Here is a 26602-nt window from a genome sequence, read left to right on the forward strand (position 1 = left end):
ACAGATACTATTCTGAACACCATTCATGATGGATCACTGACATTATGTTCCTAAAACAGACTTCAGTAAAACACAGAAACCTTAAATGTAGTCATGATTAGTAGAATCCACTAAGATCTCTGGGTGAAGTAGGAAATGCACGGCCTCTCCAACAAGGAGGCATTTTCAGGGCAGCAGAGAAGCAGAGGCCTTTGAGATAAGAAGAGCCCCACAGAGGAGAATAAGAATCTCTAGTTGCCTTTACTCCTTGGTCTTTATAGGTAAAGAGGAAGAAGGAAAATGCTGTGGAAATCTCATAAAACACAAGAATAAACAAGGGAACAAATGGTAGGAGGCTATGTGGAAATAGGAGATGGATTACACAAGAAGGCAGAACTCTTCTCAATTTGTATTCATGGCCTAATAATTCTAGCTACCCAGACCAAAAAGTGGACTGTCACATCTGACTACTGATTTTATCTCAATGAATCAGCAAGCACTTTCCATCTACTCTGTTGGACCATTATCTCCCAATATTGCCCTTTTTCTGGTTCTATTTGTCTCAGTGGGTAACCTCCTCTTCTGCCATCTGACATTTAGGACCTGACACACAGATGCCAGATTCATGCCCTCAAAGCAGTACTCTGGCTAGGTCACCACTTGCTCAAAAACTTTTCTGACCGCTGGAGGATTATTATAGTAAGTATTACCTTGAGTGGTGGTTCTCAGAGTGGGCCCTGGACCACCAGCCTCAGCATTCTCTAGGGGCTGGTTAGAAATGCGCATTTCAACCCTGCATCACAGCTACCAAGTCAGAAACTCTGGGAATGGGCTCAATGAGTAACCTGCCTTAAGAGGCTTTCCAGGTGATTCTGGTGTCTTCTAAATTTTGAGAACCACTGACTTTGTGATTGAGATGTGAACTCTGGCTTCAGATGACCTAGTCTCAAATCCTCATCTGAATTTCTTATACAAGTTAAGAGTGGTTTTTCTGATATTTTAAATGGGGTCCAGTAGAGGTTGCCACTGTGAGCTGTACATTGCAGATCATACAGAATGCTTATCACACAGCCTACACGTTTGCAGCCTTACCTAAAGATCATTGACTATTGTCATTGAAGGCCACCCCAACTCTAAATTATTTTCAACAGACTGGCTCAAATGACCTACTTACCAGTTCCTGCTCGGACCTTGTACCACTAGCTCTGTTTTCTTGCTCATATAATGGGCTCAACTGTTTGCCATATGAATCAGTGAGGAGTGACAGCCAGAAATTTGGGTGCTGGGGATGGAAACTAGGGCCTCACATTTGCTTGGCTAGTATTCTACCACTAAGCTACAAGCCCAGAAATCTTGATAGTAATTAAGTACCATAGGAAGGGAGCTTAGTTTAAAATTGAATGGAATGAAAATTCTTATGAATGTTAATGAGGCATTGATTTACTATCTGACCAGAGAAAACCAATTGTCTTTTATTCCCATCTGTAAAATGGGATTAATATCATTAACCTTCTGTTAGAGAATTACTCCTACAGATATAATGGACCTAGAAAGTACCCCCAGGTGTTGAGAATGATTCCTGTGACAAATAGTAATGACTAGAACCTGCCAAAGGAGGGGACAAACTATAAATATTCTCCATCAACAGAGCTGGTGAAAAAAGATGTTTTTGTTTTGTTTTGAACTGTTATCAGTGTTTCTTTGTAATTCTGCTCATGGGAACACATACAGTAAATATTTCTTTTAGACTTCTGACACATTTGGAAAGAGGTTGCTAGAGAAAATATTATCTATTGAGTGGTTAACCACTACAGAGATAATTTTGGGGGATTTGACAGTAAGAATGCTTCATCAATATAGAATAATCTAACACTGGAAAAATCTAGAATTAAGCTTCCTTAGGTTGTTGTCAATGAGGGGAGGGAATGTGGCTTTATGAAGATACAGCCATTATTACTCCTGGAGAAATGAAGTGTTTGAATGAGTGATGGGAAATATAAAATGCCATTTCTGTATCTAAAGTAGATATTATGGTTGTCAATTATAACATGTAACACCCCCATGACTCATATTCCTCTATTAAACACAGTAAAGCTACATAAACCTGACTCAGACAATATTGTAATGTAAGGGTGCCCATTAGGCACCCTTCCCCTCTCTAGGCCATCCTCAGGAATGCTATGGCAATGATCTTCCTATATAAAACAGTAGTCATGCCACCTATTGCTAAGGCTCCATGGCTCTCAGAAGTGAGGCCCCATGACCCAGCTCCCCAGCAGGCCTCGGTCTACTTTTCCAGCCTCCTTTATTTTCAGAGTTTAGAAAAGTATCTGAAAATTAGGACACTCCTCCCCATCCCAGAAAATAACAATTAAGAAGATGTGTAAGTAAATGAATGGACAGTATCATTCACTAACTAGTCTCACATTAGTGAGCTTGTCTTTCTGGCTAATGGAACTTTCAGAACAAAAGAAATGAAATACCAAAGTTATGAGAAAAACCAAAGTTATTATCAATAAATATAGATGATTTAAATTTCAGACTCGTTTTCAGTCCAGTTGTAGCTCAAAGATCCTCAGAGAATGGCTTCAGCAGGAAGCGCCCTCTTTTCCTTCTCCTATAGGGAGGCTCCTAAAGACATTACAACTACTGCCTCCACTTACATTCTCCACAGAGGCAGATATCATAATCTTGAGGGAAGAAGAGACAATAAAGTGGATCCATGGGGCATAGGTAAGTATCATCCTTTAAACAACTGAAGAGCTCCAGACAAGAGAAAGAGCCAGTTGAGGCAAGGCTTCTAAAGATAAAAACCTCAGACTTGGCTTAGATTCCATCATACCTATTTTTTGACCTACTTGAATCTCCTTCTCAGATTTGCCTTTTAATTACTCCTGTGGGTGTCCAGTCTCCAGCCTTCACCTCTTATGTCTGCCTCTCCTCAAACTTGGATACCCTTAGTTTGACTACATCAGATGTCAGTCACCTGCCCAAACTGAGTTACATCTGACCTCAATAATTTCTTGCTCTTATTAGGCTGTGCCTCTTGTATAACTAGATGCCAACAGCAGCTAAGAGAGAAATATCACACTTTTTCCAAGTGTCCATGTGTGGGCATTATAAGATGTCATAACTTAAGTTGGTCAGGTATTTGTTTTCTCAGAAGGCACCAACAAAAATGTCTTTCCAATCTCTTATTGAGTTAGTGTGGATTTTCTATACAATCCAAATGATGAAGGAAAAACAACATGTGACTATTTACCCTTATAAAGGGGCCAACCTAACATTTAGTCTGAAGCCTTCTTCCCAGGTTATATAAAACACTAGCATCCTTTATGTTAGTTTTCTAGGGCTGCCACAATACAGTTAGAGGAATGTACAGGTAGTTAAAACAAGAAACACATATGCTCTAATAGTTCTGAGGGATAGAGTCTAAAATTAAGGTGTCAGTAGGGCTGGTTCCTTCTGAAGGTTCTGAGGAGCAGTCTGTTCCATGCCCATCTCCTAGCTTCAGTGATGGTAGCTATCCTTGACACTTGGACTAGAGACACATGACCACAGTGTCTGCCTCCTTTGTCCTCACAAAACATTCTCCTCTGCATCTGCTTTGATTCTTATAGGAATATAAATTATATTGAATTAAGGGCCCACTGTATTCCAGTATTACCTCCAATGAATTTATTATACTTGCGACAACCCTGTTTCCAATTTAAAATCAAATTACTGAGGTAGTGGAGTTTAGGACTTCAACATATATTTTGGGGGGACACAATATAACCCATGAAATCCCTTTATGTTTTTACCATGATCTTGACCTAATTTTTTTTTTTTGAGGAGGTGGGGTAACAGGGATGGAACCCTGGGGTGCTTAACCACTGAGCTACATCTCCATCCCTTTTTATTTTTTATTTTGAGACAGGGTCTCACTAAGTTTCTTAGGGTCTTGCTAAATTGCTGAGGCCAGTTTTCAACTTGCAATCCTCCTGCCTTAGCTTCCTGAGCCACTGGGATTACAGGTGTATCTCATTGTCCCTGGCTTTGACATTGTTTTCATCATGACTTCCAAACATAATTTCTTATGCTGTCCTGGAAAGAGCATACATGGGCTTTGGGTTTAGATAAAATGAAGTGCACCCCAGCTTGCCCACTTACTACCACAGAGTGTATTTCCTATCTGTTTTGCACAGTCTTTCCTCCTTTGAAATGGAGATAATATATATCTTGTAGGTCAGTAGAATATTTAATAAGATTACTATATATATTAACAATATATGCCTAGCAAGTTCTCAGTAAGTTCTATTGAGAATTTCCTTCTTCAGTGAATGATTATTGGATTGCATAAAGGTAGCAATTTCTATTAAAATGAATCTTTCCATCAATGTTCTTCTTATATTTAAATTCTTCTTCTTAATAATGAACGATTCAGTACAAGTACACAGTCACACCAATTGTTGAAAGATCATAAAGCCCTTTCAGTTTGTCAGCTTGTGAACCTCTGACAAATAGATAAGTAGTAGGAAAATGCTTTAAAACAATTGCTTCTGGCATTTTGGTCAGAATGCATTTATTAGACCGTATCTCATACTTGCTTGTAAAAATAAACAAGGGCATAAATGATCTGGCCTTAAATGCTCTATAAAACCCGAATTTCAGTATTCTGGTCTATGATTCACAAGAAAAAAAAAAAGCTTCTATTTTGATGTGCTGGGGAAAATCCAGATCTGTAAACTTTGAAAAGCTTTTGAATTGAAAAATATGGTTATCGTGTGCCACATGACAATCTTTTCAAGGGAGAGAGAAGTAGGCACTGCATCACCCAAAGATAACTTTACTCAATTAATTGTTGAAAGATTATTTACTCCCTTTAGTAAGACAATGGTCTGTCAGTACTAGATGCATCTGATTTTTGCAGATGTGGTTGTGGTTTCTGAAATCTTTAAAGATTCATCTGAAATATGCTTTCAGGTCTCTTTTTTTGTGAAACTTTGACAGGATAATAGAATTAGATTTGCTGAATTTCACTAAACTGTAAAGTAATGTGTCATCAGCTTCACTTACTTTTCAAAAAATATTTCTCTCTAGTAATGCTCATCAATCTAGCTTTTCAACCCCTAAACATGAAACTCTGAAACAAAAAGGATGACTCCATCAGTTACACAAGTGACAAGATGTTAAACATTTAGGACTCCCACATCGTAGCACCAGCTGCCTCTGGATGATGCACTTGGTTAGACTTGGATTAGAGAAAGGGAAAGAAGAAAGGATCAGAAAGAAGAAAGGAAAGGAAACTGCTCTTCATTGAGAATGCACAACTCTCTGCAGATGTGGGAGACCCTGAAGAAGATGTACCTACTGCACAAAACTTTTTCTCCCAAGGGGGTCATTGCAAGCAGACTCACCATCAGAATCTCAGCTCCTAACAGTGCCCCTGTCTCCACCTTTCCCAACTCTCTCTCTCTCTCTCTCTCTCTCTCTCTCTCTCTCTCTCTCTCTCTCATATGAACATTTTGGTGCACTGCATTAAAATTATCTGTTCATTGAGGAAAGAGATGTGGCACCAGCAGATTTTCAAATCCCAACATAACTGCATATCAAATACTAGCTGAGTGAATGAACCACAAAAGTACATACACAAGCAAACAATTCCTCATCTCAGGCACTCTGCTGTGATCTTGGGCCAGTCCAACAGGATGTATGGAGCAAGCATTTTGCTCTGTTGATTCCATCAGCAAAATCCTTTGAGAAAGCCTTTATTAAGAGTCTAAAACTAGCATCGACTTTAAAGAGCCAAGAGTCTGTCTCCTTCTTGAGGTGTTCTTGTAATCAGAAATATGGATAACAGAAGGCATCTATAATTTTCCAGAGTAAGTCATTTACCTGGGTGAGAGGCAGGAAAAGCCAACTTGGGGTATTCATAATGTGTCTGGACATTAGGTTTGTTAAATAGATGCTGTTCAGTTAGAGTGAGGCATGCCACAGGGTTGCCCAAGGAACAGAGTATGAAGCTCTCAACAGTGAAGAAAGAACACTATACACAGCACCCTGTAGTGGTAGGTGTTCATCCCTTCATTCAAAGAACTGTTGGTGAGTAACACCCATGTGACCAATGTTATTCTTGGCACTCAAGGATGAAAGCAGATGGGGTGGTGTGGGAGTGGAGATGCAGATAAAGAAGAATAGGCATATGGCTGAGATGCTGGGCAGTTAATTCAGTAGAGCTGAGATTCATCATCCACCTTTCAATGCAGAGACTAACAAATTACAAGCTGGGAAACCTTTGTGTAAATTAATTTATTTTCTTTTTTCATTTTTTGCCATGATGGATGGATCTCTTTTTTCCCTTTCCTTTCAATTTAAAGAGACAGACTCATAAAAAAGTGATCATATGCATAGTGCCATCAGTACAAGACAGGCTGAGTACCAAGAGCAAACCCTGCATGTCGCCTGGTTTTGTGTATTTCCAGGGGCCAATCTTGCATTTAAGAGGGAGCTCTGCTGTGTTTATGTCACTCATGCCTCATTTACATGAGAGTGACAGAAATTGGGAGAAATTATTTTGGGGGATTTCAGTTTTTCTCTATAATCAGTGAAATGAAAACCTGCAGTTAATTGGGAATATGCCTGCTAAAAGCTAGAATACTACATAAAATATGGGAAAGATTTAAAATGCTAAAGAACTAACAAATCTAAATGTACTGGGTTCACCAATATTAACATTTTCCATCCTATTTTTAAAAATTGTCCTTTATCCTTCAGGGCAAGATGAGCCTTATACTCTTCCTTCAATAATATTTTATTAGATAAACACAGAAGAAAATAAATTATGAGATCACAAAATAAACAAGAACTGATAACCAGACAGCATGGTAACATGTTTGGTGCTGTTTGGGGCATACCACATGTGCTAAGGAATATGAGGGATTTGTCTATAAAAAGTATCTAGGAACTCCTTTCTGATATTGAGTGATCTGATTTTCAATTTTTTCCTGCCTTCAAATCTACCTAAGTCCTTTCGATGACCCATTCTAAATCTAGCTCTAAACCCAGGCATCATGCTCATTTGTGGTCACTTGAGTTTTGAGTCATGCCCCAGTGCAATTCTAAGGAAGACAGTTGCTGTAACCAGCGCCACCCAGATTCTTGCATGCTCACTGCCTGGGTTAAGAGTCTCAGGTCTCAGTGACTGGAAAGGAAGAGGCATAGGAAAGTTTTTATCTTCCTTCTGGTTTTCTTGAATGACCTCACTTGTCTCCATCTGCTTCTTCCTTTATGTCTACTTTTGTTCATTGTTAATCTGCATCCATATCCTGGATTCTTGCCACTCTTAACTCTTTGCTGTTCTCCATGTATATCAAATAGATTCCCATCTCCCTGCCTTCACCCTTGCTGCTTCCTTTTCCTACTATGCTCTTTCTATCCTTCACTGATTGGTTAATTTTTCCAGATTCATGTTAAATAGCACTGCCTTCAGAAAGCCTCCCCCAATCTTTACCATACTCTCAGGGTAACCTACACCTGGCTCAGTACTTACCTTTCCTCTTTGCTTCTCTGACCTCCTCATTAGACTACAAATTCCCAGGGCTGGGGAGATGTCTACTCCACCATGTATTTCCAAGCTGTACTATAGGATATGGCACATAGTAGATGTTTAATAAATGTTAAGTGAATGCATAAATACATCCAGTGAAACACCCTAAAGGAGGAGCAATGGAATCAGGTAAGTGAAGGGTTAGAGTAGTGAAGGAAAATGACACATTTAGCTTTTCTCATCTGTAGGTAAAATATTGATAATTCTTTAAATAAAGAAAATATGGGCAATATAAAGCAGATTGACAGAAGCGAAGAATATATTTAGTTGGCCAAGAGTGTTCATATAAGATAAACCATCAAAATACTGGGAGGAGAATATCTCTGGATAGGGTCAGACATAGCACTGTGTACGGAAGCAGAGCTCAATACACTTTTGTATTAGTTGACTAATTTTATAAACTTTCCAATTCCAGCCATATTTAAGCTTCATATACTGTTCAGGTTCATATAAACTTTGTACACTGTTCAAGTTCATGATTAGTCTTTGTGCTAAAGATCTCAGGAAATAAAAATCAGGGAATAATGTAGTGAAACTTTTGTTAAGTAGTCTTTAACTCAGTTTGTCTATCCTTTAGAAAAGAAAAATAGCCAAGAAATAAATAAGTAACAAAAAATTTGTTTATAAAATTGAAAATCAGATCACTCAATATCAGAAAGGAGTTCCTAGGTACTTTTTATAGACAAATCCCTCATGTTCCTTAGCACATGTGGCATGCCCAAAACAGCACCAAACATGTTATCATCTTGTCTGGTTATCAGTTCTTGTTTATTTTATGATCTCATAATTTATTTTTTTCTGTGTTTATCTAATAAAATATTATTGAAGGAAGAGTATAAGGCTCATCTTGCCCTGAATGATAAAGGACAATTTTTAAAAATAGGATGGAAAATGTTAATGTGGGTGAACCCAGTACATTTAGATTTGTTAGTTCTTTAACATTTTAAATCTTTCCCATATTTTATGTAGTATTCTAGCTTTTAGCAGGCACATTCCCAATTAACTGCAGGTTTTCATTTCACTGATTATAGAGAAAAACTGAAATCCCCCAAAATAATTTCTCCCAATTTCTGTCACTCTCATGTGAGTAGCTGTTATGTAGAAACATGGAAAAACCCTTACATTAAAACGAATGGCAACTTGACTAAGGAAGGGTGATCATTGTTACATCAGACAATCAGGTAGTATAAAAAGTGAGGAAAGGTATGAGAAATTTATGGGTAAAGCTGCTATTTAATGAGGAAAAAGGAGGGCCCTCTATTTCAAAGAGAATGAGCGATAAGGAGAGGAGAATGCCGGGAGGATCCGGCCTTCATGCAGACACAAGCTTTCTTTCTTCAGCCTCAGAAAGGAATTTATCCATTTCTAAGAAGAACTATGAAATAGAAGACATTTATCTTTAGCTTAAAACAAACAGCCAACATTTCCAGGGGTGATATTAAGTACTATATATGTATTTTCTTTGGTCCTTGAAAAAAAAATGACATGGTACCATCATAATCCCTGTTTTAGTAAACCAAAGCCCAAGTTCACACTGTTCTTCGGAGGAAGAAGTGGGATTCGAGCACAGGTATTTCTGCCCACACAGCACATCAATTCCCACCCTTTTATGGGCAAGCATACCCTTCCTGCTGAGCCTCCTCACTCTAAGTAATCCTTCTACCAGATGCCTGCCCCAGGCCAGGCTCTGCCCCACGGCTCACTCTCAATCCTCCCAGCCTGTCTGCATTCTCCCACACCACAGCTCTCTGTAAGTCCAAGTCACTAGTTGTTCTTTGAATGCAGTCTGCCTTTGGACCTATGGGCTATTTTTTTCTGTTTTCTTGTTTCTTTTCTTTTCTTCTTTTTTTTTTTTTTCTGATGCTCTACCTTTTGTAGAGCTCAGTGCACACAGTCACCAGTTCTAGAACCATTCTGGCTAGGTGCAAGTCCTGCCTCAGTCATTTATCACCTGTATTTTCTTAGCCCTCATTTTCTTAGCCCTCATTTTCTTCTCATCTGTAAATAGAGAAGCTGACAATAACCTTTCTCATTGTTTGGGGGGTTAAGTGAAATAGCACATTTAAAGTACTGCAGCCTGTTGTCTGGCACAAAATAAGAATTCAATATGGGTAAGTTATTAAAGTTATTCATTCCACATGTAACTCTTTTCCCAAACCCCCTTTTGTAGGAAGGTGTCCATGTGCCTTTAACCTGCAGTGAATGTTGCCTGCCTCTCCTCACTCTAAGTAATCCTCTGTGGTTCATGAGCCTAGAGTCATGTGATCTCCAGCATATATATCATATAGTGTTACAAATGCATTTGGGGCCCATTTTCCATAACTACTTAAAAAGGTTAAAACATTATATGAGATAGTCTTCTTGATATCTCCAGTCCCTGGCTGACTCTTGACAAAACGTAGGTTCTCTGTAAATGTTTGTTAAATAAATACCTAAGTGAGAGGAGAAGATAAACAAATGTGGCTACACTTTTAACCTTTGCTTATCCCAGAAGCACTTGAGTTTCTACATCTCTGAGTTCATGAGCCCGGATGACCAGCTCATGTGACAATAAATTAAAGTACCGTATTGGTAAGAGAATGCCAACAGAGCTGAAATGAGGACTTTCAAAATCTCACCACTGAACTGTGCTTCTCCATGTTCTTGGTGTCACCAAACTACCCTAACATGAAGGACAACAAGAAGTTCATTAAAATAGAAGGAGACTTTGGGATCAGAAAGAGTTGCATGATTGAGCTATTCATTTATTCATATATTCATTCATTCACCCCTTCATTCAATAAACATATATACTATGCTAAGTGCCAAGTATTGTGATGAATATTAAGAATGCAAAGATGGGAGTATAAATATCTGGTGGGCGTAGTTGATATATAACCTCACTGATGATTATAATACAGTTTCTGTGTCTGATAGGATAGCATGGAAATGATAACAAACATCATAGGCATCTAGTCAATTGAAGGTATTCAGAAACACTTCCTAAGAGGGAGATTTGGGATTGAGCTTGATCTTAATTAAATCCTTCATGTATCCATGTGCTAAAAGGGTCAGGGAGAGGAGAGGAAATTTGAAAATTCTTTTTGTCATGTCTTCTTGCAAGTTTCTTTGGACTTATATTTAAAGAATATTTGAATTATGTTTGCCTTGAAATATTCATAATGGATAAAATGTGGATCTTGCCATCAGAACACTATATGATATTTGTACAAAAGTTAAAGATGCATTCAATATTCCTTTTGATTTATTTTCTTTTATACTGTGCCATTTACACCAAGTTATTTCACATGGATGGGTCTACTGCAAAATAGACAGTGTACTAAGCAAAAAGTGGTAAGTGAATTAAATGGATACACCTTTTTCTATGAAAACAGGGAATTTTTTAATCAAGTATAAGGATGGGATTAGAAAATTTTATAGGGAGAGTCAACCTTGAAAAGGGGATAGAATGTAGAAAGCTGTGGGCAAGAGGACATTTAAAGCACATTAGAGGTAAAAGGGTCCACAGAGATTGGCAAGTCTTACGCTTCTAAAATTTTAATGAACCTTCACAAGTCATCTGCTAAAATTTTGTTAAAATGCAGATGGTGATTAAATACATCTTGGTGGGGCTGAGATCCTGCTCTTTTAACAAGATCCTAGATGATACTGAAGCTGCTGATGTGTGAGGCATGCATTGAGAGCAAGTGTGCAGTTCACATGCCTCATTATAGACAAGAATCCTGAAACCCAGGGCAGAAAGGAATTTGCTCACACCACACCACTGACTAGTATAATAGCAGCTCTCGTCTCTCAGTATAACAGCTCAGTAAGGAGTGAGAAGATCATAAGGCTTTGGAGTCAGACTGATCTAGGCTCAAATCTTGGCTCTGCTGTTTACTGGCTGGCAAAGCCTTGGGCAGGTCATTTATCCTTTCTGTGCTTTTGCTTTCTCATTTGCAGAATACTGACAAATAACTCCTACCTTGTAGAAGAGTTGTGATAAGTCAATGTTATGACTGGCCTACAAAAAATGCACAATAATGTCTAGAATATAGTAAATGGTCAAAGCATGCAATATATCTTCTCTTTTCACTTTTTGGCCAAGTTAATTTTTTCATCAGTGTGCATGGCCATATTAATCTGTACCACATACCCCCTTAGGGCCTGGGCTGTGCTAGCATTTAGTGACAAGGGTACAGTCAAGTCTGACCAGTAAGTTAGTGCCCAATTGTGGCCAGGAAAAAAACCCCAAATGAAACAAACAAACAAAAAAGGATTTCACTTTTTAAATTGTCTCTTTGAAAGAGGATGTATAGGATGGTAAACATCCACAAGTGAATTTTTCACATTTGTTTGCAACTGATGGCTTTTAGCTATTCATTAATAGAAAATGAACAGCTAATCCCACGAATATTTATGGTGGATGTTTTTCATTCTATTGTGGTGAATACTGGAATTATTTTCTTCCTGGATCCATGATTTTATTTTTTCTGGTTGCCTTAGTTGCTATTACCTGAATACCAAGAAAAAATACATTTCATTGGCTCTAAGAAGATAAGACACAATGACTTGTGAAATGTGTTTTTAAATAACAAACATCCTGTTTCAAATACTACCAAAGGAAAGGAAGAATGTTGCCACTTTTGCACTACATGAGGGTTAACTTTAGTCCACGTGGAAGGTGCTAAAGGTGAAAAGAAGACGAAAAAAAATCAATGAGAAATTAAACCTGTTAAACTGTGCAGTGCCATTGTAATAGCTGCTTCAGAAATCTATTTAGAAATCATTGCTCTTGTATCTGAATCATTACTGAGACATCCGCATCACCCACTTCTTATTACTGCAAACATAGCAACAGTTGCCATGCTAGCAAGAGATTCACAAGGCAAACACTGGAGTCAGGAGGGAGTAGGGCGGGGCTGCACCGGCGTCAGGACTGCTGAACAGAGCACAGTGCCACCCGTATAGATTTAATTAGGCTGGTTGTTCTCTTTGGTCCCTGTACTGTGTGTCCTGTCAGACATTTCGCTACAGCAGGAACAGTCTAAAAAGCAGCATTTTTGGACCAAGTCTTACTTTCCGTTAAGCACAAATGTAACCACCAAAGGCAAGATCTTGCTTTGATGTGGGTCTGGGTCCTCCTTTGGTATATGAGTGGAGAAATGGCCAGGGTTTCTCTTCATTTCCAGGAATGAAAAAACTCATAAAACTCTCATTATTAGAAAGTCAGGCCACTCTCTGTCCCAATATGTCATTTCATCTAATTGAAAACTGAGAAATCTGTCACCATTTATTTAGCAGTTTGCCTCTGGCGAATCTTTGCAGGTTCCCTTCATGTGGCTGGGAATTAGTTAATTAGTATTACAAAAAGCGTGAAGAGGAAAAAACGTACTCTGGCTCGCCCTTTGGGTTAGGAGGAAGGCCCTTTTAGGTTGCTAACAAGCAGTGCTGAAGGATAGAAAAGAACATGAAATTACAGCATCAGGATAGCCGCTGTGAGGGCTGCAGCTCAGTCTCTTTCTCAAGTGGATATGTTGTAACCTAAATATGTCACTTGCTCACTCTTTTCATGCAAATCTTTTATGTGTGACAATAAATTCAAGTCCTTAACGCTTATTTATTTTTTTTTTAGGGTGGCGATTTTACACACGTAGAGCTCTTCTCCAATCTTCACTTTTATTAATTCCCCCCGTTTTTCATCACTTCCTCTTCTGAGCAGAGTATTTTGTTTGATGTTCTTTCTTTGACATTTTTCATAGAGAAAGGTTGTTTCAAACTGAGGATAGTTTTAAAAGTCAGGGAAAGGATTGACATTTTTCACACGCTCCTTAACTTTGAGGCTGAACGCCTTTGTTCAGTGTGAAATCTCCCAGTCTCTACCCTTCCCCGTGCAGTCAGAGGGGTTGGAGTCCCGCTCAGGGTTCGTCAACTTGTTGCTAGATGGCGCTAGAGAGCAGGCAACTCAAAAAAAAAAAAAAAAAAAAAAAAAAAAAAAAAAAAAAAGAGCAGCCAACATGGTTGCTACAGGTCTACATCAACTGAAAGGGGGTTCTCCCACAGGGCCCTATCACATTTCAGCACAGACGGATGTTCAGTTCTGACGATCTGTAAGACAGCAGAAGCCCGAAATGCAGGGGGAACTAGCAATCAATTTACAATCTTCCTTTCACTTTTGGAGTGTATGTGTTCTTCGTATGTGAATTGTTTGTATATTTCACTACAGTGCTTTCTGGGTATGGCAAGCAAGGCGTTGGTAAAAAGCTGTGCTGAAAATATCAATGGCTCTGTTTATGATATAGATGGCTAGGCTAACTTATTTATTTTTACCTTCATGGAAATAGTTTTCCTGCAAGACCCTTCCCCCATTTGCTTTAATTTTTCCTCCCTATTAGATGACATTCAGTGACATAATGAGGAGGTATCAAGTACTTTCACATCCTCACATCAAGATGCACAGCTATCTATTTTCCCTTTTAGCCCCACAACCTCCTGAAGTGGAGGTGTGGGGCTGAAAGACAAAAGAGGATTTTTGTTAATTAGAAAAAAATTATAGACATCCCAAGGAGATCTGAGCTTCAAGGGAAAAAAAAATAAAAGTCAGCTGACAGGCAGCATGGCACTTGCTTAAACTATAGCTTCTGTCCTTTGGCTTTTGTGTTTTTCCACTGCAGAGCCTTAATGAGCTTGATAACTGGCCTTCAGAGAGTGACTGTCATAAAAATTGCATATTACAGAGATGATAAGTATCCTATAAAAATAAATCCTGTCCCTAGATTTTGGCAAGCAATGTCTCACTCTTCTCTACACAATGTGAGCAAGGACCGCTGAACTTAAGTCATATAACTAGAATCACTGAGTTAGTAAGATAATTCTTTCTATAAGCTCAGAAGATGTGGCTCAAGTGAGGGTTAAGTATTATGATGCTTCAATAGGCACTGAAGCCCATTGGAGATTCTACTAAACACATATTAAATCAACAATCTTTTAGTAAATAAATACTTCAGAAAGCCAAAGGAGCTTTTTACTGTTTTCTTGAATTTATGAATCTTAATTTCTATGTAAAATCAGCTCAAAATTCCGAGCCCAGACTGTGTTTATGAATGAGAAAGGGCAGTGTATCTCTTCATTTCTAGCACTGAAGAAGTCATCACCAGAAAGGCTATTTCTTGTTCCAACATTTTAACTAAGAGATTCCTTATATTTTCTTAAGAACAGTAAGTGTGGAACAAGGGCTATAGTTTGACTATTATGGTGGAGAATACATTTATTGAATAAAAAAAACCCACCCAGCATCAGTTTTATAATATACTTAATCCAATAAAAATATAGTAAAGTAGAGTTATCTTCAAAACTGGTCTACAAGTATCCCTTTGGTTAGCAAACTCCTAGAAGGAAGAAGTTGGTCCTTTCATATGTTCTGATTGGTTGTTGTTGCTTTTAGAAATGTGGCCTGGAAGCTGGGTTGATTTTGAGACAGAAGACTGAAGAAGACAGAGAGCAGGGGTTAGCACAGGACTTGCTGTTGAGGGAGGTAGGTGTGGAGTGGTCCTGTGCAATTGGGGCTGTATCAGTGCAGGCAGCTGATTATAATCTGTAGTGAGGATGCAGAGCTAAAGCAAAGTGGTTAGTGTAAGAGTAGGGTGAGAAGGGAATCTCCACAATCAAAGGCAATATGAGCCAGACTGAGAGTGTACAATGTTTCACTGGATCAGGGTGAGGTAGTTCAGTGCACTGGATAGCTCTCTGTTCAACCTCAAAGACTGAAACTGAGGTTAGAATTTTCTAGTTCTTCAAGGTAATTCAAATATGTTGGTCAAGTTTAGTCTTCAGACAGCATCATATAAAGGAAACACTGACAGGCCCAGACTTAACTATGTACTTGTTTTCTTGCTGTATAATTTTATGCAAGTTTCTTAAAATTATTTGAGTCTCAGTTTGTTTTACTCAAAAAATGGAAAGCATGAGATATACTTCACAATATTTTTATGAGAAATAAATGGCATCATGTTTGTAGGAAGCTATCATGTTCATTCATTCATTCCACAAATAGGAATTTAGCACCTACCGTGTGCCAGACAGCATTCTAAGTACTGTAGACACCACAGTGAAAAGGAGAGCAGATGTTTGTGCACATACAATGTTTACAGTCTATTGGAGATACCAGTAAACTAATAAATGATTGGTTATTCCAGGTGGATATAAATACTGATTTTTGTTCACCTAAGGCCTGAATTTTCCTTCCTTTCCTCCTTTCTTCTTTCTTATTTGGATTTCAGTACTGGGGATTGAACTCAGGGACACTCTACCACTGAGTAACATCCCCAGCCCTTTTTACTTTGAGACTGGCTTCAAGCTTGTAATCTTCCTTCCTCAGCTTCCTTAGCATCTGGGATTGCAGGCTTGTCCCTTTAGGCCTGGCAAAGCCCGAATTGTAATGGACCGCATGGGGAAGACACAGAATGGACCCAAGTAGGGTGGAAAATAAGAAGCACCTATAAAAAGAATCTCAAGGTACCAAGTTAGATGAACCAATAAAAATAAAATCCACTCTATGTAGGGAGATACAGAGGATAAGTGACCTATTTCTTACCTGGCTCCAGGGAAAGCAAGAAAAATGTAATGCAATCCTGAGAAGTCCTATGCACAAGTCCCCACACAAGCAAGTTTAAAATCAGAATTATTAGTGTATATGTTTTATGAGAAACTCCAAACTGAAATTGTATTTTACTCCTGATGTGTTAGTGACCCTGGATGATGAGGAGGAGCAAAAGCTAATCATCTCTCAAGTAACTTGCACCAGACAAGGGGATTGGGGATCAAGAGACAAAGGCCCAAGGAACCAAAAACTCACAATAGAAACAAAAATCCCAAATACGCAATAAAACCAGGCAGCATGAGCAAGAATTAGTAGACACAAGCTAGGTTGATAAAATCTTCAGAGATCAGAAATATAGATGTAGAATGTAAAGTAAATGTGTTTAAAGAAAGAAAAGACTAAAAGTATGTAGAAAGAACAGAGATTTTCAAAACTGCCCAAACTGTAAAAATCATATAACTTCTAGAATGGAATAGAATTAGAAATTAATTGAATTGGAAAGTCAACAGAATAAATTTCATCTTATATCCAGCTACTAAAATAGCAAGTGAACTAGAAGAAAGATCTGAAAAAAATACCCAGAAAACAGCACAAAGTTTAAAGTTTAACCATGTGTGTGTGTGTGTGTGTGTGTGTGTGTGAGAGAGAGAGAGAGAGAGAGAGAGAGAGAGAGAGAGAGAGAGAGAGTGTGTATGATTAGGATATATGAAAAAGAGTGAAAAACTTTAAAGTACCTTTATTAGAGTTCCTGAAAGACAGAATTAAGAAGATGAGGTAAAGGAATTTTAGATGAGATAATGGCTGAGAATTATCCAGAATTTGTGGAAGATGCCAATTCTCAGATTCTAGAAATCCAACAAATCCTGAACATGATAAATAAAAATAAACCCATACCTATGCACTATAGAGTTCAACTGTAAAATATCAAAGGCAAAGAGAAATTCTAAAAGCAGTTCGAAAGGGCAGAATGAAAACAAAATGACGAGGAGATTGATAGGTGAAATTTTAATAGAAGCAACTCAGAAACACAAAGAATAGCATCTTGAAGGCATAGAGAGGGGAAATGAAGACCAAAAATCCTATATCCAGTAAATACCTTTTAAGAAAGACGAAACACGAAGATATTTCCAGATGTTTATTTCTAACAGAGTTATGCTGAAGGATTTTTAAAGATGTATTTGAGAAAGGTCTGAAATGTAAGCCTAACAAATAAGGAAATAGTAAATATTGGCAAGTCTAAAAAAACCACAGCTTTATAAGATAATAAGATAATATCTAAATGCAAAAGTTAAAAATAATAATGAAAAATAAAAATACAGTAATAGCAGTATAAGTCAGGTGGGAGTGATTTGCAACCAAGATGGTCTAAGGTTTTTCTTTTGTTTGAGAGTAGAACAAATGTATTAAATGTAGAATTTTTAAAGTAACATGCAAAGTTCTTAGGATACCCAGTAGGAAGATAAACAGAATGAATGCATATTCAAATAAGCTTAAGGGAAGCAAAGAGGAATAGACAGTGTGAGAGAATGAAACAATATGGTTTCATTAATACAAATTATTTTAGCAATTACAATGAATAGACCAGTAATATGACAAAAGTCATAAAGAAGCTTATGAAGAAAATTATAAATTCTTAGTGAAAGAATATTAAAAATGTAAATAATTGCAAAACCCACACTATATTCATGGTAAGGGAGATTCAATACTACACAGATTTCAGGTTTTCCCATATTGATCTATAGATTTTAATATCGATAATCCAAATCTTAATTTTTTGTGTGTGTAAAATGCAAATGGTGTAAAATTTATGTGGTAGGGTGAAAAGCAAAGATCAATCAACAGTAGCAAAATGGGACATATCCTACCAGGAATCAAGATTTTAATAATGCTAATTAAGGAAGGAAAATAGGAAAGGAAGATAAGTAATTTTATAATCATTATTTCACTTTTATTCATTCTGTTCTTTTCATATTTGCAGTACATCTCCAACCTCCAACCTCTTAAATGAAATCTTTTTTAACCCCTCAACTTAAAACACTCTTTTTTTAAAAGCACAAATTAATATGGCAGTCAGTTTTCACCTCACATATTCTGTTCTTTCGTTTATTAAAGGGAAATAAGTGGGCATTTAATGGCCTAATAGGAGGGTGTAGGATGGGAAAAAAAGTCTGAATATCTAGTAGTTCATTATTTTTTGGACAAGAACAGATTTGAACTTGAGAGGAATGGTAGAGACCAAAAACTCTAAATGCCAAGGTTTTATTCATTTAAATTGCAGAAATACAAACCATGGTATTCCTAGCCCAACTAATGATTTATCTAGCTTATTACAAATAAAAAATATTTAGTATTTATTTCATATAGTTAAATTACAAATGAGATACTGTAGGCACCTGAAAACAAAAAAAAAATGTCTTCACCTAAATTATTTATAAACTAACAAGGAATAAGATATATAATTATAAGATGAACTAATGTAAATGCATAAAGTGACCAGAGGCACTGTGGGCTTTGGTAAACCATGAGTGAGGATGGGGAAACCCTGAAGTGCTTTCTCACAACACAGTGTTAAGCTGACTGAGATAATTACCAAAGACTGGTTAATAGTCACTAGACTTGGGGGATGACCACGGTTAAAGAACAGTCAGGCTAAGGTGGTAGATCAACTGTGGTGTGTCCACAGGAAACAGTGGGCACTTTAGGTTGTCCATAGTGTATTATGGACACTTTATACTGGAATATTTTGCGTTTTGTAGGACTTCCCAGAACACTGGAGAGAGATCAACATTCTGGTCCCAGCCCACTAAACATCATTAACACTTCTGTAGTCACTGGGACTACCAAAAAGCAAAGCAAAACAAAATAAACTACAAAATAAAAAAGCCTCATCTTGTTTCTCAAACAAAGAATGCATTTGAGGAGAGGGAGAGTAATAGCGTCAGTCTCTGTTCAGAACCCCTGGAACATACAGTGGGAATATGTATCATTGGTGACTTTAAACTCCAGGGTGAAATAACTTCACTCAATCTTAGAGGTAATAGAGAGTTACTAAATGTTTGAATGCAGATAATATTGGGGTCCTATATAAGGAAGATATGCAGGCTACAGAGGGTTAGGCGGGGGGGGGGCATGGAGAAAGTAAAGGCATGGCAAAGGCTGGGAAGCAGAGGTCCAAGTTGTATATATAGACTAGGACACAGAGAAAGAAAGAGATGGGAAAGAAAGAGATGAGGAGGGAAGAGGGAGAGAGAGAGAGAGGGAAGGAAGGATCCAGAGGATTGTATAAAATCACAAGAACAAAGCAAAGTGTGAGTTTAAGGGGGTCGTGAACATGGTGTTGAAATGCTGATTTTGGTGAGTTGACAAGGAAACAAGTTGGAGATGAAGAAAGGATTGGAAGAAAAGGTAATATCTGAGGATCCTGAGGGAAATTTTAGTACAAAGAAGTGTGTAGGAGGAGGTAGATTAAAAGGAGGAGAATTTGGCCAATGATGAGGACCCATGACCACAGTTAGTTAATAAACATCCTGTTCCACAACCGCAAAGGGTCATGGGCCCCTTACTGCCCTCCCATCTTCATTCTTCCCAGGTACATCTGTTTCTTGGAGACATCATCATACACAATTGCTATATTTCAGGAAAAAGCAATGTACAAATTGAAATTTTATAAGTTATATTCAATTTCTAGAAATAGAATTGCATTCTAAGTATACTAGGCAAACTTTCTATTTAAAGGAACCCTTTGATGGACTCTTTTGTAGTGTGAAAGATTAATTCCAAATGTATCTGTTTTACAGTTTCAAAGCCTGGATCCCTGGTTTCCTTCTCCTGGATAGCTAACTAGGTCGTAGCAGTCTATTCTCAGAGCCCAGCCCCACACAAACACTAACTGGTTTTCACATCTGAAAGGTTGTATATCACTTTGTCATTTCTAAAATTACATGATGTAATCCATGTACAAGATGGGAGATTTCATACCCTGTGGGAGGAGCAAGTGCCACATGCTTGGTTTTCCAAATATATCTACAGACATGAAATCTTTTAAAACAGGCAGAACTTCAAGAGTGTCTTTCACAGTCTCGAATTTTATAAATTTGTGGTTTCCTTTGGAATGAGTAAATTCTTATTGTCCATGAAGAAAATATCTGTCACAATTTCCCACCTTGAAATTTTTTATGAAGGAAAATAACAATGACTAGGAACAAATTTGCAAACAAACAACCCAAACTCTAACCAAGTCAAACATTACAGAATTCCAACAAACTGACTGTAAAGTTCATAACCAGAAACTGAAAAATCAATGCACCATTTTCAAGACGTAGTTGAGGGATCTCAGCTCCATATATTAGTAGGGACTATAGGCTAAATCTTGTACCATTTTTCAAAATCATAATGCCATGTTAAACATTATATCTGATTGTATAATTTGAATGAGTTTGGAACCCAAAATCAGAGTTAACAGTACAATCATAAGGCCTTAGGAGATAGACCCTGCAGGAATCAACCTTCAACAACCCTATTTTTTCACAGATGCTATTTCACCTCTACTCTCATTTCCTCTTCCATCTACTCCACCAGCTGCATCCTCTTCCCACACCACTACTGAAGGATTAGCGCTGTACCTTTCTCATTAAGCAAGCTTCTCATACTTGATGGTATATTGGAATCACCTGGGAAATTTTAAAGCATTCTGATGCAGGGGTGCCACCCCCATGGACTTTGGTTTAATTGGTCCTGGGCATTGGTACTTGTAAAAACAGGCCCAAGTGATTCTATAGTGCAGTCAAAGTTGCAAATCACTGTCTTATAGGCTCTTAAATTCATGGCCCTGCTGGACCCCTGTATCCTTGGACTCTATTGATCATTGGTCTCACTTCCTCTGCCTTCATATACACAAGCTTAAAAAATAAGCCTGAGAAGAGTAGCTGAATTCATGCCTTGATCAACTTCCAGAAGAAAATGGAAGAAGTCCAGTAAATTCAAGTATTGGCAAAATATATTAAGCTTCTGGAACATGCCACCTCCCTGTGCAAAGGAAATTCAGAAAGCTTGGGAGACTCCTGGGACTCAGGGGAGTCCTGCCTCCTCCTTGCTTTCTATTAACTTGAGAAAGTTGTTTACTCTTTCTGAGTCTCAGTTTCTTTATCTATAAACAATGGAATACCTGACTCCTTAAGCTTTGTTAGGTGACTATTCAAAGAGTTCAAAATAGTGTCCAGTATATTCAATACTGGAACTTCTTAAATGGAAAGAATTGATAAAACAGTTAAAGCCTGTTCTCTGATTATGCTCCAAATTAATAATAATTACCATATATTGAGCAAATTTATCCAATTCTTCATTCTTTATCTACTGCAGAAGTATTTATTACTTATTGACCTTAGGCCAAACATATGGCTAGATAATTGGATGTAGTAATGAATAAAAAGACATGATTCCTATCTTGGTCCACTGTACAGCTTGGTTAAATGCTTTATCTATTGCTATCATTGATTGCAAATAAACCAAAACTGAGCTTGCTAGAGGTAGGGCACAACTAACAAAATGATCTTCAATTCACCCTTGCAGTAAATAATTTGAGATAGGCTAGGCTGCTCAGAAAAAAAAAACAAAAGTTGTACATAGCAGACATATACTTATCAGAGTTCCATAACAGTCAAGAAGGGCCAGGAGGCTATTCAATAAACAAACAAACAAACAAACAAACAAACAAACTTCTGAGAATACCAAAGAAGGCAGCTTAAAAAACCTGATGGGTTTTCCCACTCAGTTCAGGCAGTTTTATCACTGGTGGTTTGCTGTTCTAGGTTCTTGAAGGCCAGAGAGGCTGTGTTCCCCTCACCCTCAATTCCCCTGAGAGTGTTGCTATGCCTCCCATGCAGCTCTCTATGCACTGCAAATTCTGAGACTTATCCACATTACCAGAACTGTGTTCTTTGCTTAGGTCTGCTGGCATCTTTCAGCCACTCTCTGTCACTACTATGAGAATAGCACCTCTCCGTATAACACTCCTAAGAGCTGGTAGTATTATCCGTAGTTTACATATGAGACTTCAATAGCTTGACCAAAGTCATTGAGCTGGTAAATGGCTAGCCAAGATCGAAGCTCAGATCTTTCTGATTCCACAGCTCATCCTCTTCTGTCTTAAGTGGACAAACCTCAGATGACTGTGCTTTAGAAATATCAAAATCTGACTCTTCAGAGAATTAATTTTAAAAACCACAAGTAGAGAACAGAAGAGCAGATGGAAGTAGAAGGGGATGATGGGACCAAACCTAATCTAATCTTGGCCTATGGGCCCCTTATGAAATTATGTTGGAGACTAAAATCCAATAAAAAAATTGTGTCCAGTTTGCCTGGTTATCAATCAAACCTTCTGGTACTTAATTTCATGACATTCCATAGATTAAAGTCTTCAAGATTCAGACTCCCATCTCCTCTGAGCTGCAGCTACAACTCTTTTGTAAAACTGGGAACATAATAACTACAGCTGAAAAACAACAGCAGCAATTTGTAGAATGTATAAGACCCTTGCCAACTCCAGATAATCCTTTTCCCACCTTCATCATCTTAAGAACTTTTACTCTAATAATAGAATGTGCAAGTGTGTGAGTATGTGTGGAAACACACACACACACACACACACACACAACCAGGCCCATATGCAAGGAGCTCGTGTGCAGGACAGAGATTCTGTCAGTCTTTTTTGATTTTCTGATTACAGTATGTACTTTCTAGGGTCTTCATCAAGCTACATTTACTGCCTTCTCAGTTCCCCATCTATAACAGGCAGAACTGAAAAATATATTTTATGTTAATGACATACGAACCAGCTCCCAGTCCAACCACAAGTGCTTAGCCCAAGGATAGCTATTTAATCCACAAAGGGCCAATCACATTCTCTCTTGTGGTAGATTACATTTTTATTGCTAATTTACTATGAATTTATACATTATTATATCTATGAATAATTATATTATTCTTATATCTATGTTCTTTACTATGTGACTTCACAGTTCTTTTCACTAGAGATCAAGTATATTTTTTCTCCCTATTGACATTAGGACTTTGCTGTGTGATTTGCTAATGGAATGTCAGAGGATGAAATTTGAGCAAAGGCTTTAAATGTGCATATGAATTTTCAGGTCTTTGTCTATGAGGAGCACATAAATAGTATGTTCTTCTATGTGCTCATCCAAGGAGGGTGAAAAACATGTGCAGCAGACTGGGCATCTAAGTTAATCCCACCTAAACAGCCTACAGACACATGAGCTAGAAGTAAATGATTATGGCTATATATTCCTAATTTATGGGATAGATTATCATATACAGTTGTTCTGACAATGGATGACTGATATCTCTCTTTTTAAATTTTTTTTATATATGTGACAGCAGAATGCATTACAATTCTTATTACACATATAGAGCACAATTTTTCATATCTCTGGTTGTATACAAATTATATTGACACCAATTTGTGTCTTCATACATGTACTTTGGATAATAATGTCCTTGAAACTTTGCAATTAAACTTAGAGACAAAAAGACTACTGGGAACTAAGGCATATAAATGGCAGAGCTCACTTTGGAAAAATGCTGATTTTTTTTAATCTTTTTCTGATTTACTCCTTTGCACCTATATATGTGTGTGTGTGTGTGTGTGTGTGTGTGTGTGTGTGTGTGTGTTTGCTTTTATTTTCATTGAGGTAAAGTTCACATAAATAAAACTAATGATTTTACCAAAGTGAGTAGCATTTAATACACTCATTATGTTTTATAACTGCTACCTCTACCTAATTCCCAAATATTTTCAACATCCCCCAATTAAAACTCAATACCCATTAAATAGTTACTCCCAATTTCTCCCTCTCCTTATCCTCTGGCAACATCAATATGTTTTTTCCCCCTAGATTTACCTATTTTTGTGAATTTGATTGTGTCCCCACTCAAATTTATATGTTGAACCCCCTCTCATGTGACTATGCTGGAGATAGGACCAGTAAGTAGCTAATTAAAGTTAAATGATATCATAAGGGTGGGGCCTCAATTCAATGAAACTGGTGCTCTTGTAAGAGGAAGAACCAATATTAGAGCTCTTTCTCTGCCTTGTGAAGACACAGAGAGAAGGTAGATTTCTGAAGACAGGAAGAGATCTCCTACCAGAACCCAACCATGTTGGTACTCTGATCTTAGACCTTCAACGTCCAGAATTATAAGAAAATAAATTCCTGTGTTTAAGCCACCTAGTCTCTGGTATTTTGTTATGGCAACCTGAGTTGGCTAATGTATGCTATTTTGGATACCCGAAGACACAGGGCTATATAAAACATAATGTTTGTGTTTAGCTTCACTTAGCATATTTTTAAGGCTCATCCACATTATAGCATGTGTCAGTACTTCATTCCCTTTTATGGCTGATACCAGGAGCCACCTGTGAACTATGAACTATGTATAAATCAAATTGGCATGGAAGCCACTGAATAGGAAAATCTGGTGTCTGGGAACTCCCAATGGCACTCCTGCTGGTGAGACCATCCAAATACATGTGAGTTCCTATGCAGCTCTTCCACAGGTTACACATAGCTCCACAAATGGGGTGACTTGCTGGACTCATATAGCCACACAGCCTCTAATAGATGGGTATAGCTTGCCAAGATGCCAAACAACCTGTTTGCTGCAAGTAACCCTAGAAGCAAGACTCCTCCCGCTGAAACCTTATCCCTGCCTTTGATGTACTCCCTTAAATAAAGGAGAGGGAGCCATTTTCTAGTTGTTCAGCTCTAGCTCCTATGTGGACTGGACTTATAAGCTGCTCCATCCCTTTAAAAACTATTTTTCTGACTCTTGACTCTTAATTCTTCACTATTTCAGACTTAATTTTTCTCAGGTGGCTTATCCCCTCCTGAGCAGAAAACTATCTTGGCAGTGTTCTGGCTGCCCCATGATAGACTGAATAATATTCTACGCCATGGATACCACATTTTGGTCACATACTCATCCTTTGATTGATATTAGGTTGTTTCTACCTTTTGACTATTGTAAACAGTGCTGCTATAAATGTTTGAGTACAGGTATTTGAGTTCCAGTTTTCAGTTCTTTTGGATATAGTCCAATGAGTAGAATTTCTGGGTTAGGGTAATTCATGCAATACTGAACTTTAGGGGCTTGAATATCCAAAGTTATTCTCTGGCTCTCACCCAGGTAATATTCTTTAGATTTTAGAAAATAACCCTTGAGTATATCAAATAAATGCTTTTTGTTGCTATTTCTTATTAAGCTAGAGGTAATTGTTTATTACAGAAAGAATGCAACTAACAGAAAGAATCTGAAATAAAGAAGACAATTTCTAATTTTGATTCATGATATTATAAGAAAAATGAGCTCAAAACTCCTTTTTAAATGTTTTCCAGAAGGGTGTTTAATCCTGTTGACAATAATCAAATTTTGATGAGACTATCTTGATATGGTTCTGAAATCTGACTTGATGGTAAGACTGTAGTTTAGATTACCACTAACCTTTGTGTCCAGGAAGGATAGGACCTGGCATTTAGAGCATATTCCAACTCAAAACGACTTCTCAGAGCTGCCACATGACTTCGGCCTGGCCCTGCCCGGCTCACCAGGCAATCAGAAGAAGAGGAAGGTGAGAGAGACCCGCTGCTGTTACTGGATGCAGGAGACATCAGCTGGGTGAAGGAGAGGCAGTTTGAATCATTTGATAAATCCAATGGGCATAAAGGAATAGAGTGGACTATAGATTTATTTTAATTTTCTGTTCCCAGATTTTTCATATTAGTGAATGCTCTTAACCATCTTAGCTTGCTTTTAGTGTTTCCTTTCAGCCTCTGGTGGCAACACCTGACTAGCCTTTTTGATCCAGTTCTATGTTGATAGCTGGCCTGTTATACCTATCTTCATCTTTCCCAAAATACAATAGCCCCAAATCAGATTCACAAAATAGATATTTAGATGTTTATTATTCAATGATCACAACAAGATTCTCAACATTCTTCAATATGGCAATAAGACTCATGACAGAGTTCCTTTAAATTGTACCTAAAGTTATTCCCTTTGCATTAAATTATTACCTTGACTTAAAGTGGATTCACACACTTTCCCAAGAACACATCCATTTAATAGATGAAGGATGCTTTAGTGTCTGGCAAATGTTGAACAAAACAGAAGCAAACCAATGCCTTTGCTACATGATAGTTCTTCAGATGTTGGACTCATCCTAATTTTTTCTTCCCTGTGATAAACATTCCTGGTTCCTCCAGTTGGTTCTAACCTTACACAATTTTCAAACCATTCACTATTCTGATCTCTCTCCATGAAAATATATGTCCCAGTTTTCATTCCTTTAAAAGGATCAAGGACAAACTAGGTACCATATCGTTTGGTATTCTATTCTATTCTATTCTGTAGCCAGACAATGTATTTTAACTGCCAATGAGTTT

At 37.7% G+C, this 26602-nt stretch overlaps 1 protein-coding gene across 1 annotated transcript in view; it reads right to left on the reverse strand.

The window, feature by feature from the left end:
• The window catches only part of LOC308655620 (serine/threonine-protein kinase TNNI3K), a gene marked incomplete at its 5' end in the record, with an annotated part of 300765 nt that overhangs the window by 23471 nt on the left and 250692 nt on the right, over window positions 1-26602 (reverse strand). Inside the window, one exon of the mRNA XM_081305672.1 lies at window positions 25662-25831. Coding sequence (XP_081161798.1) covers window positions 25662-25831 — 170 coding nt within the window. The remainder of the gene's footprint in view (window positions 1-25661; window positions 25832-26602) is intronic.

This window comes from Spermophilus citellus, assembly GCF_964194105.1.
Source record: "Spermophilus citellus genome assembly, chromosome: 9".
NCBI classification, from domain to species: domain Eukaryota; kingdom Metazoa; phylum Chordata; class Mammalia; order Rodentia; family Sciuridae; genus Spermophilus; species Spermophilus citellus.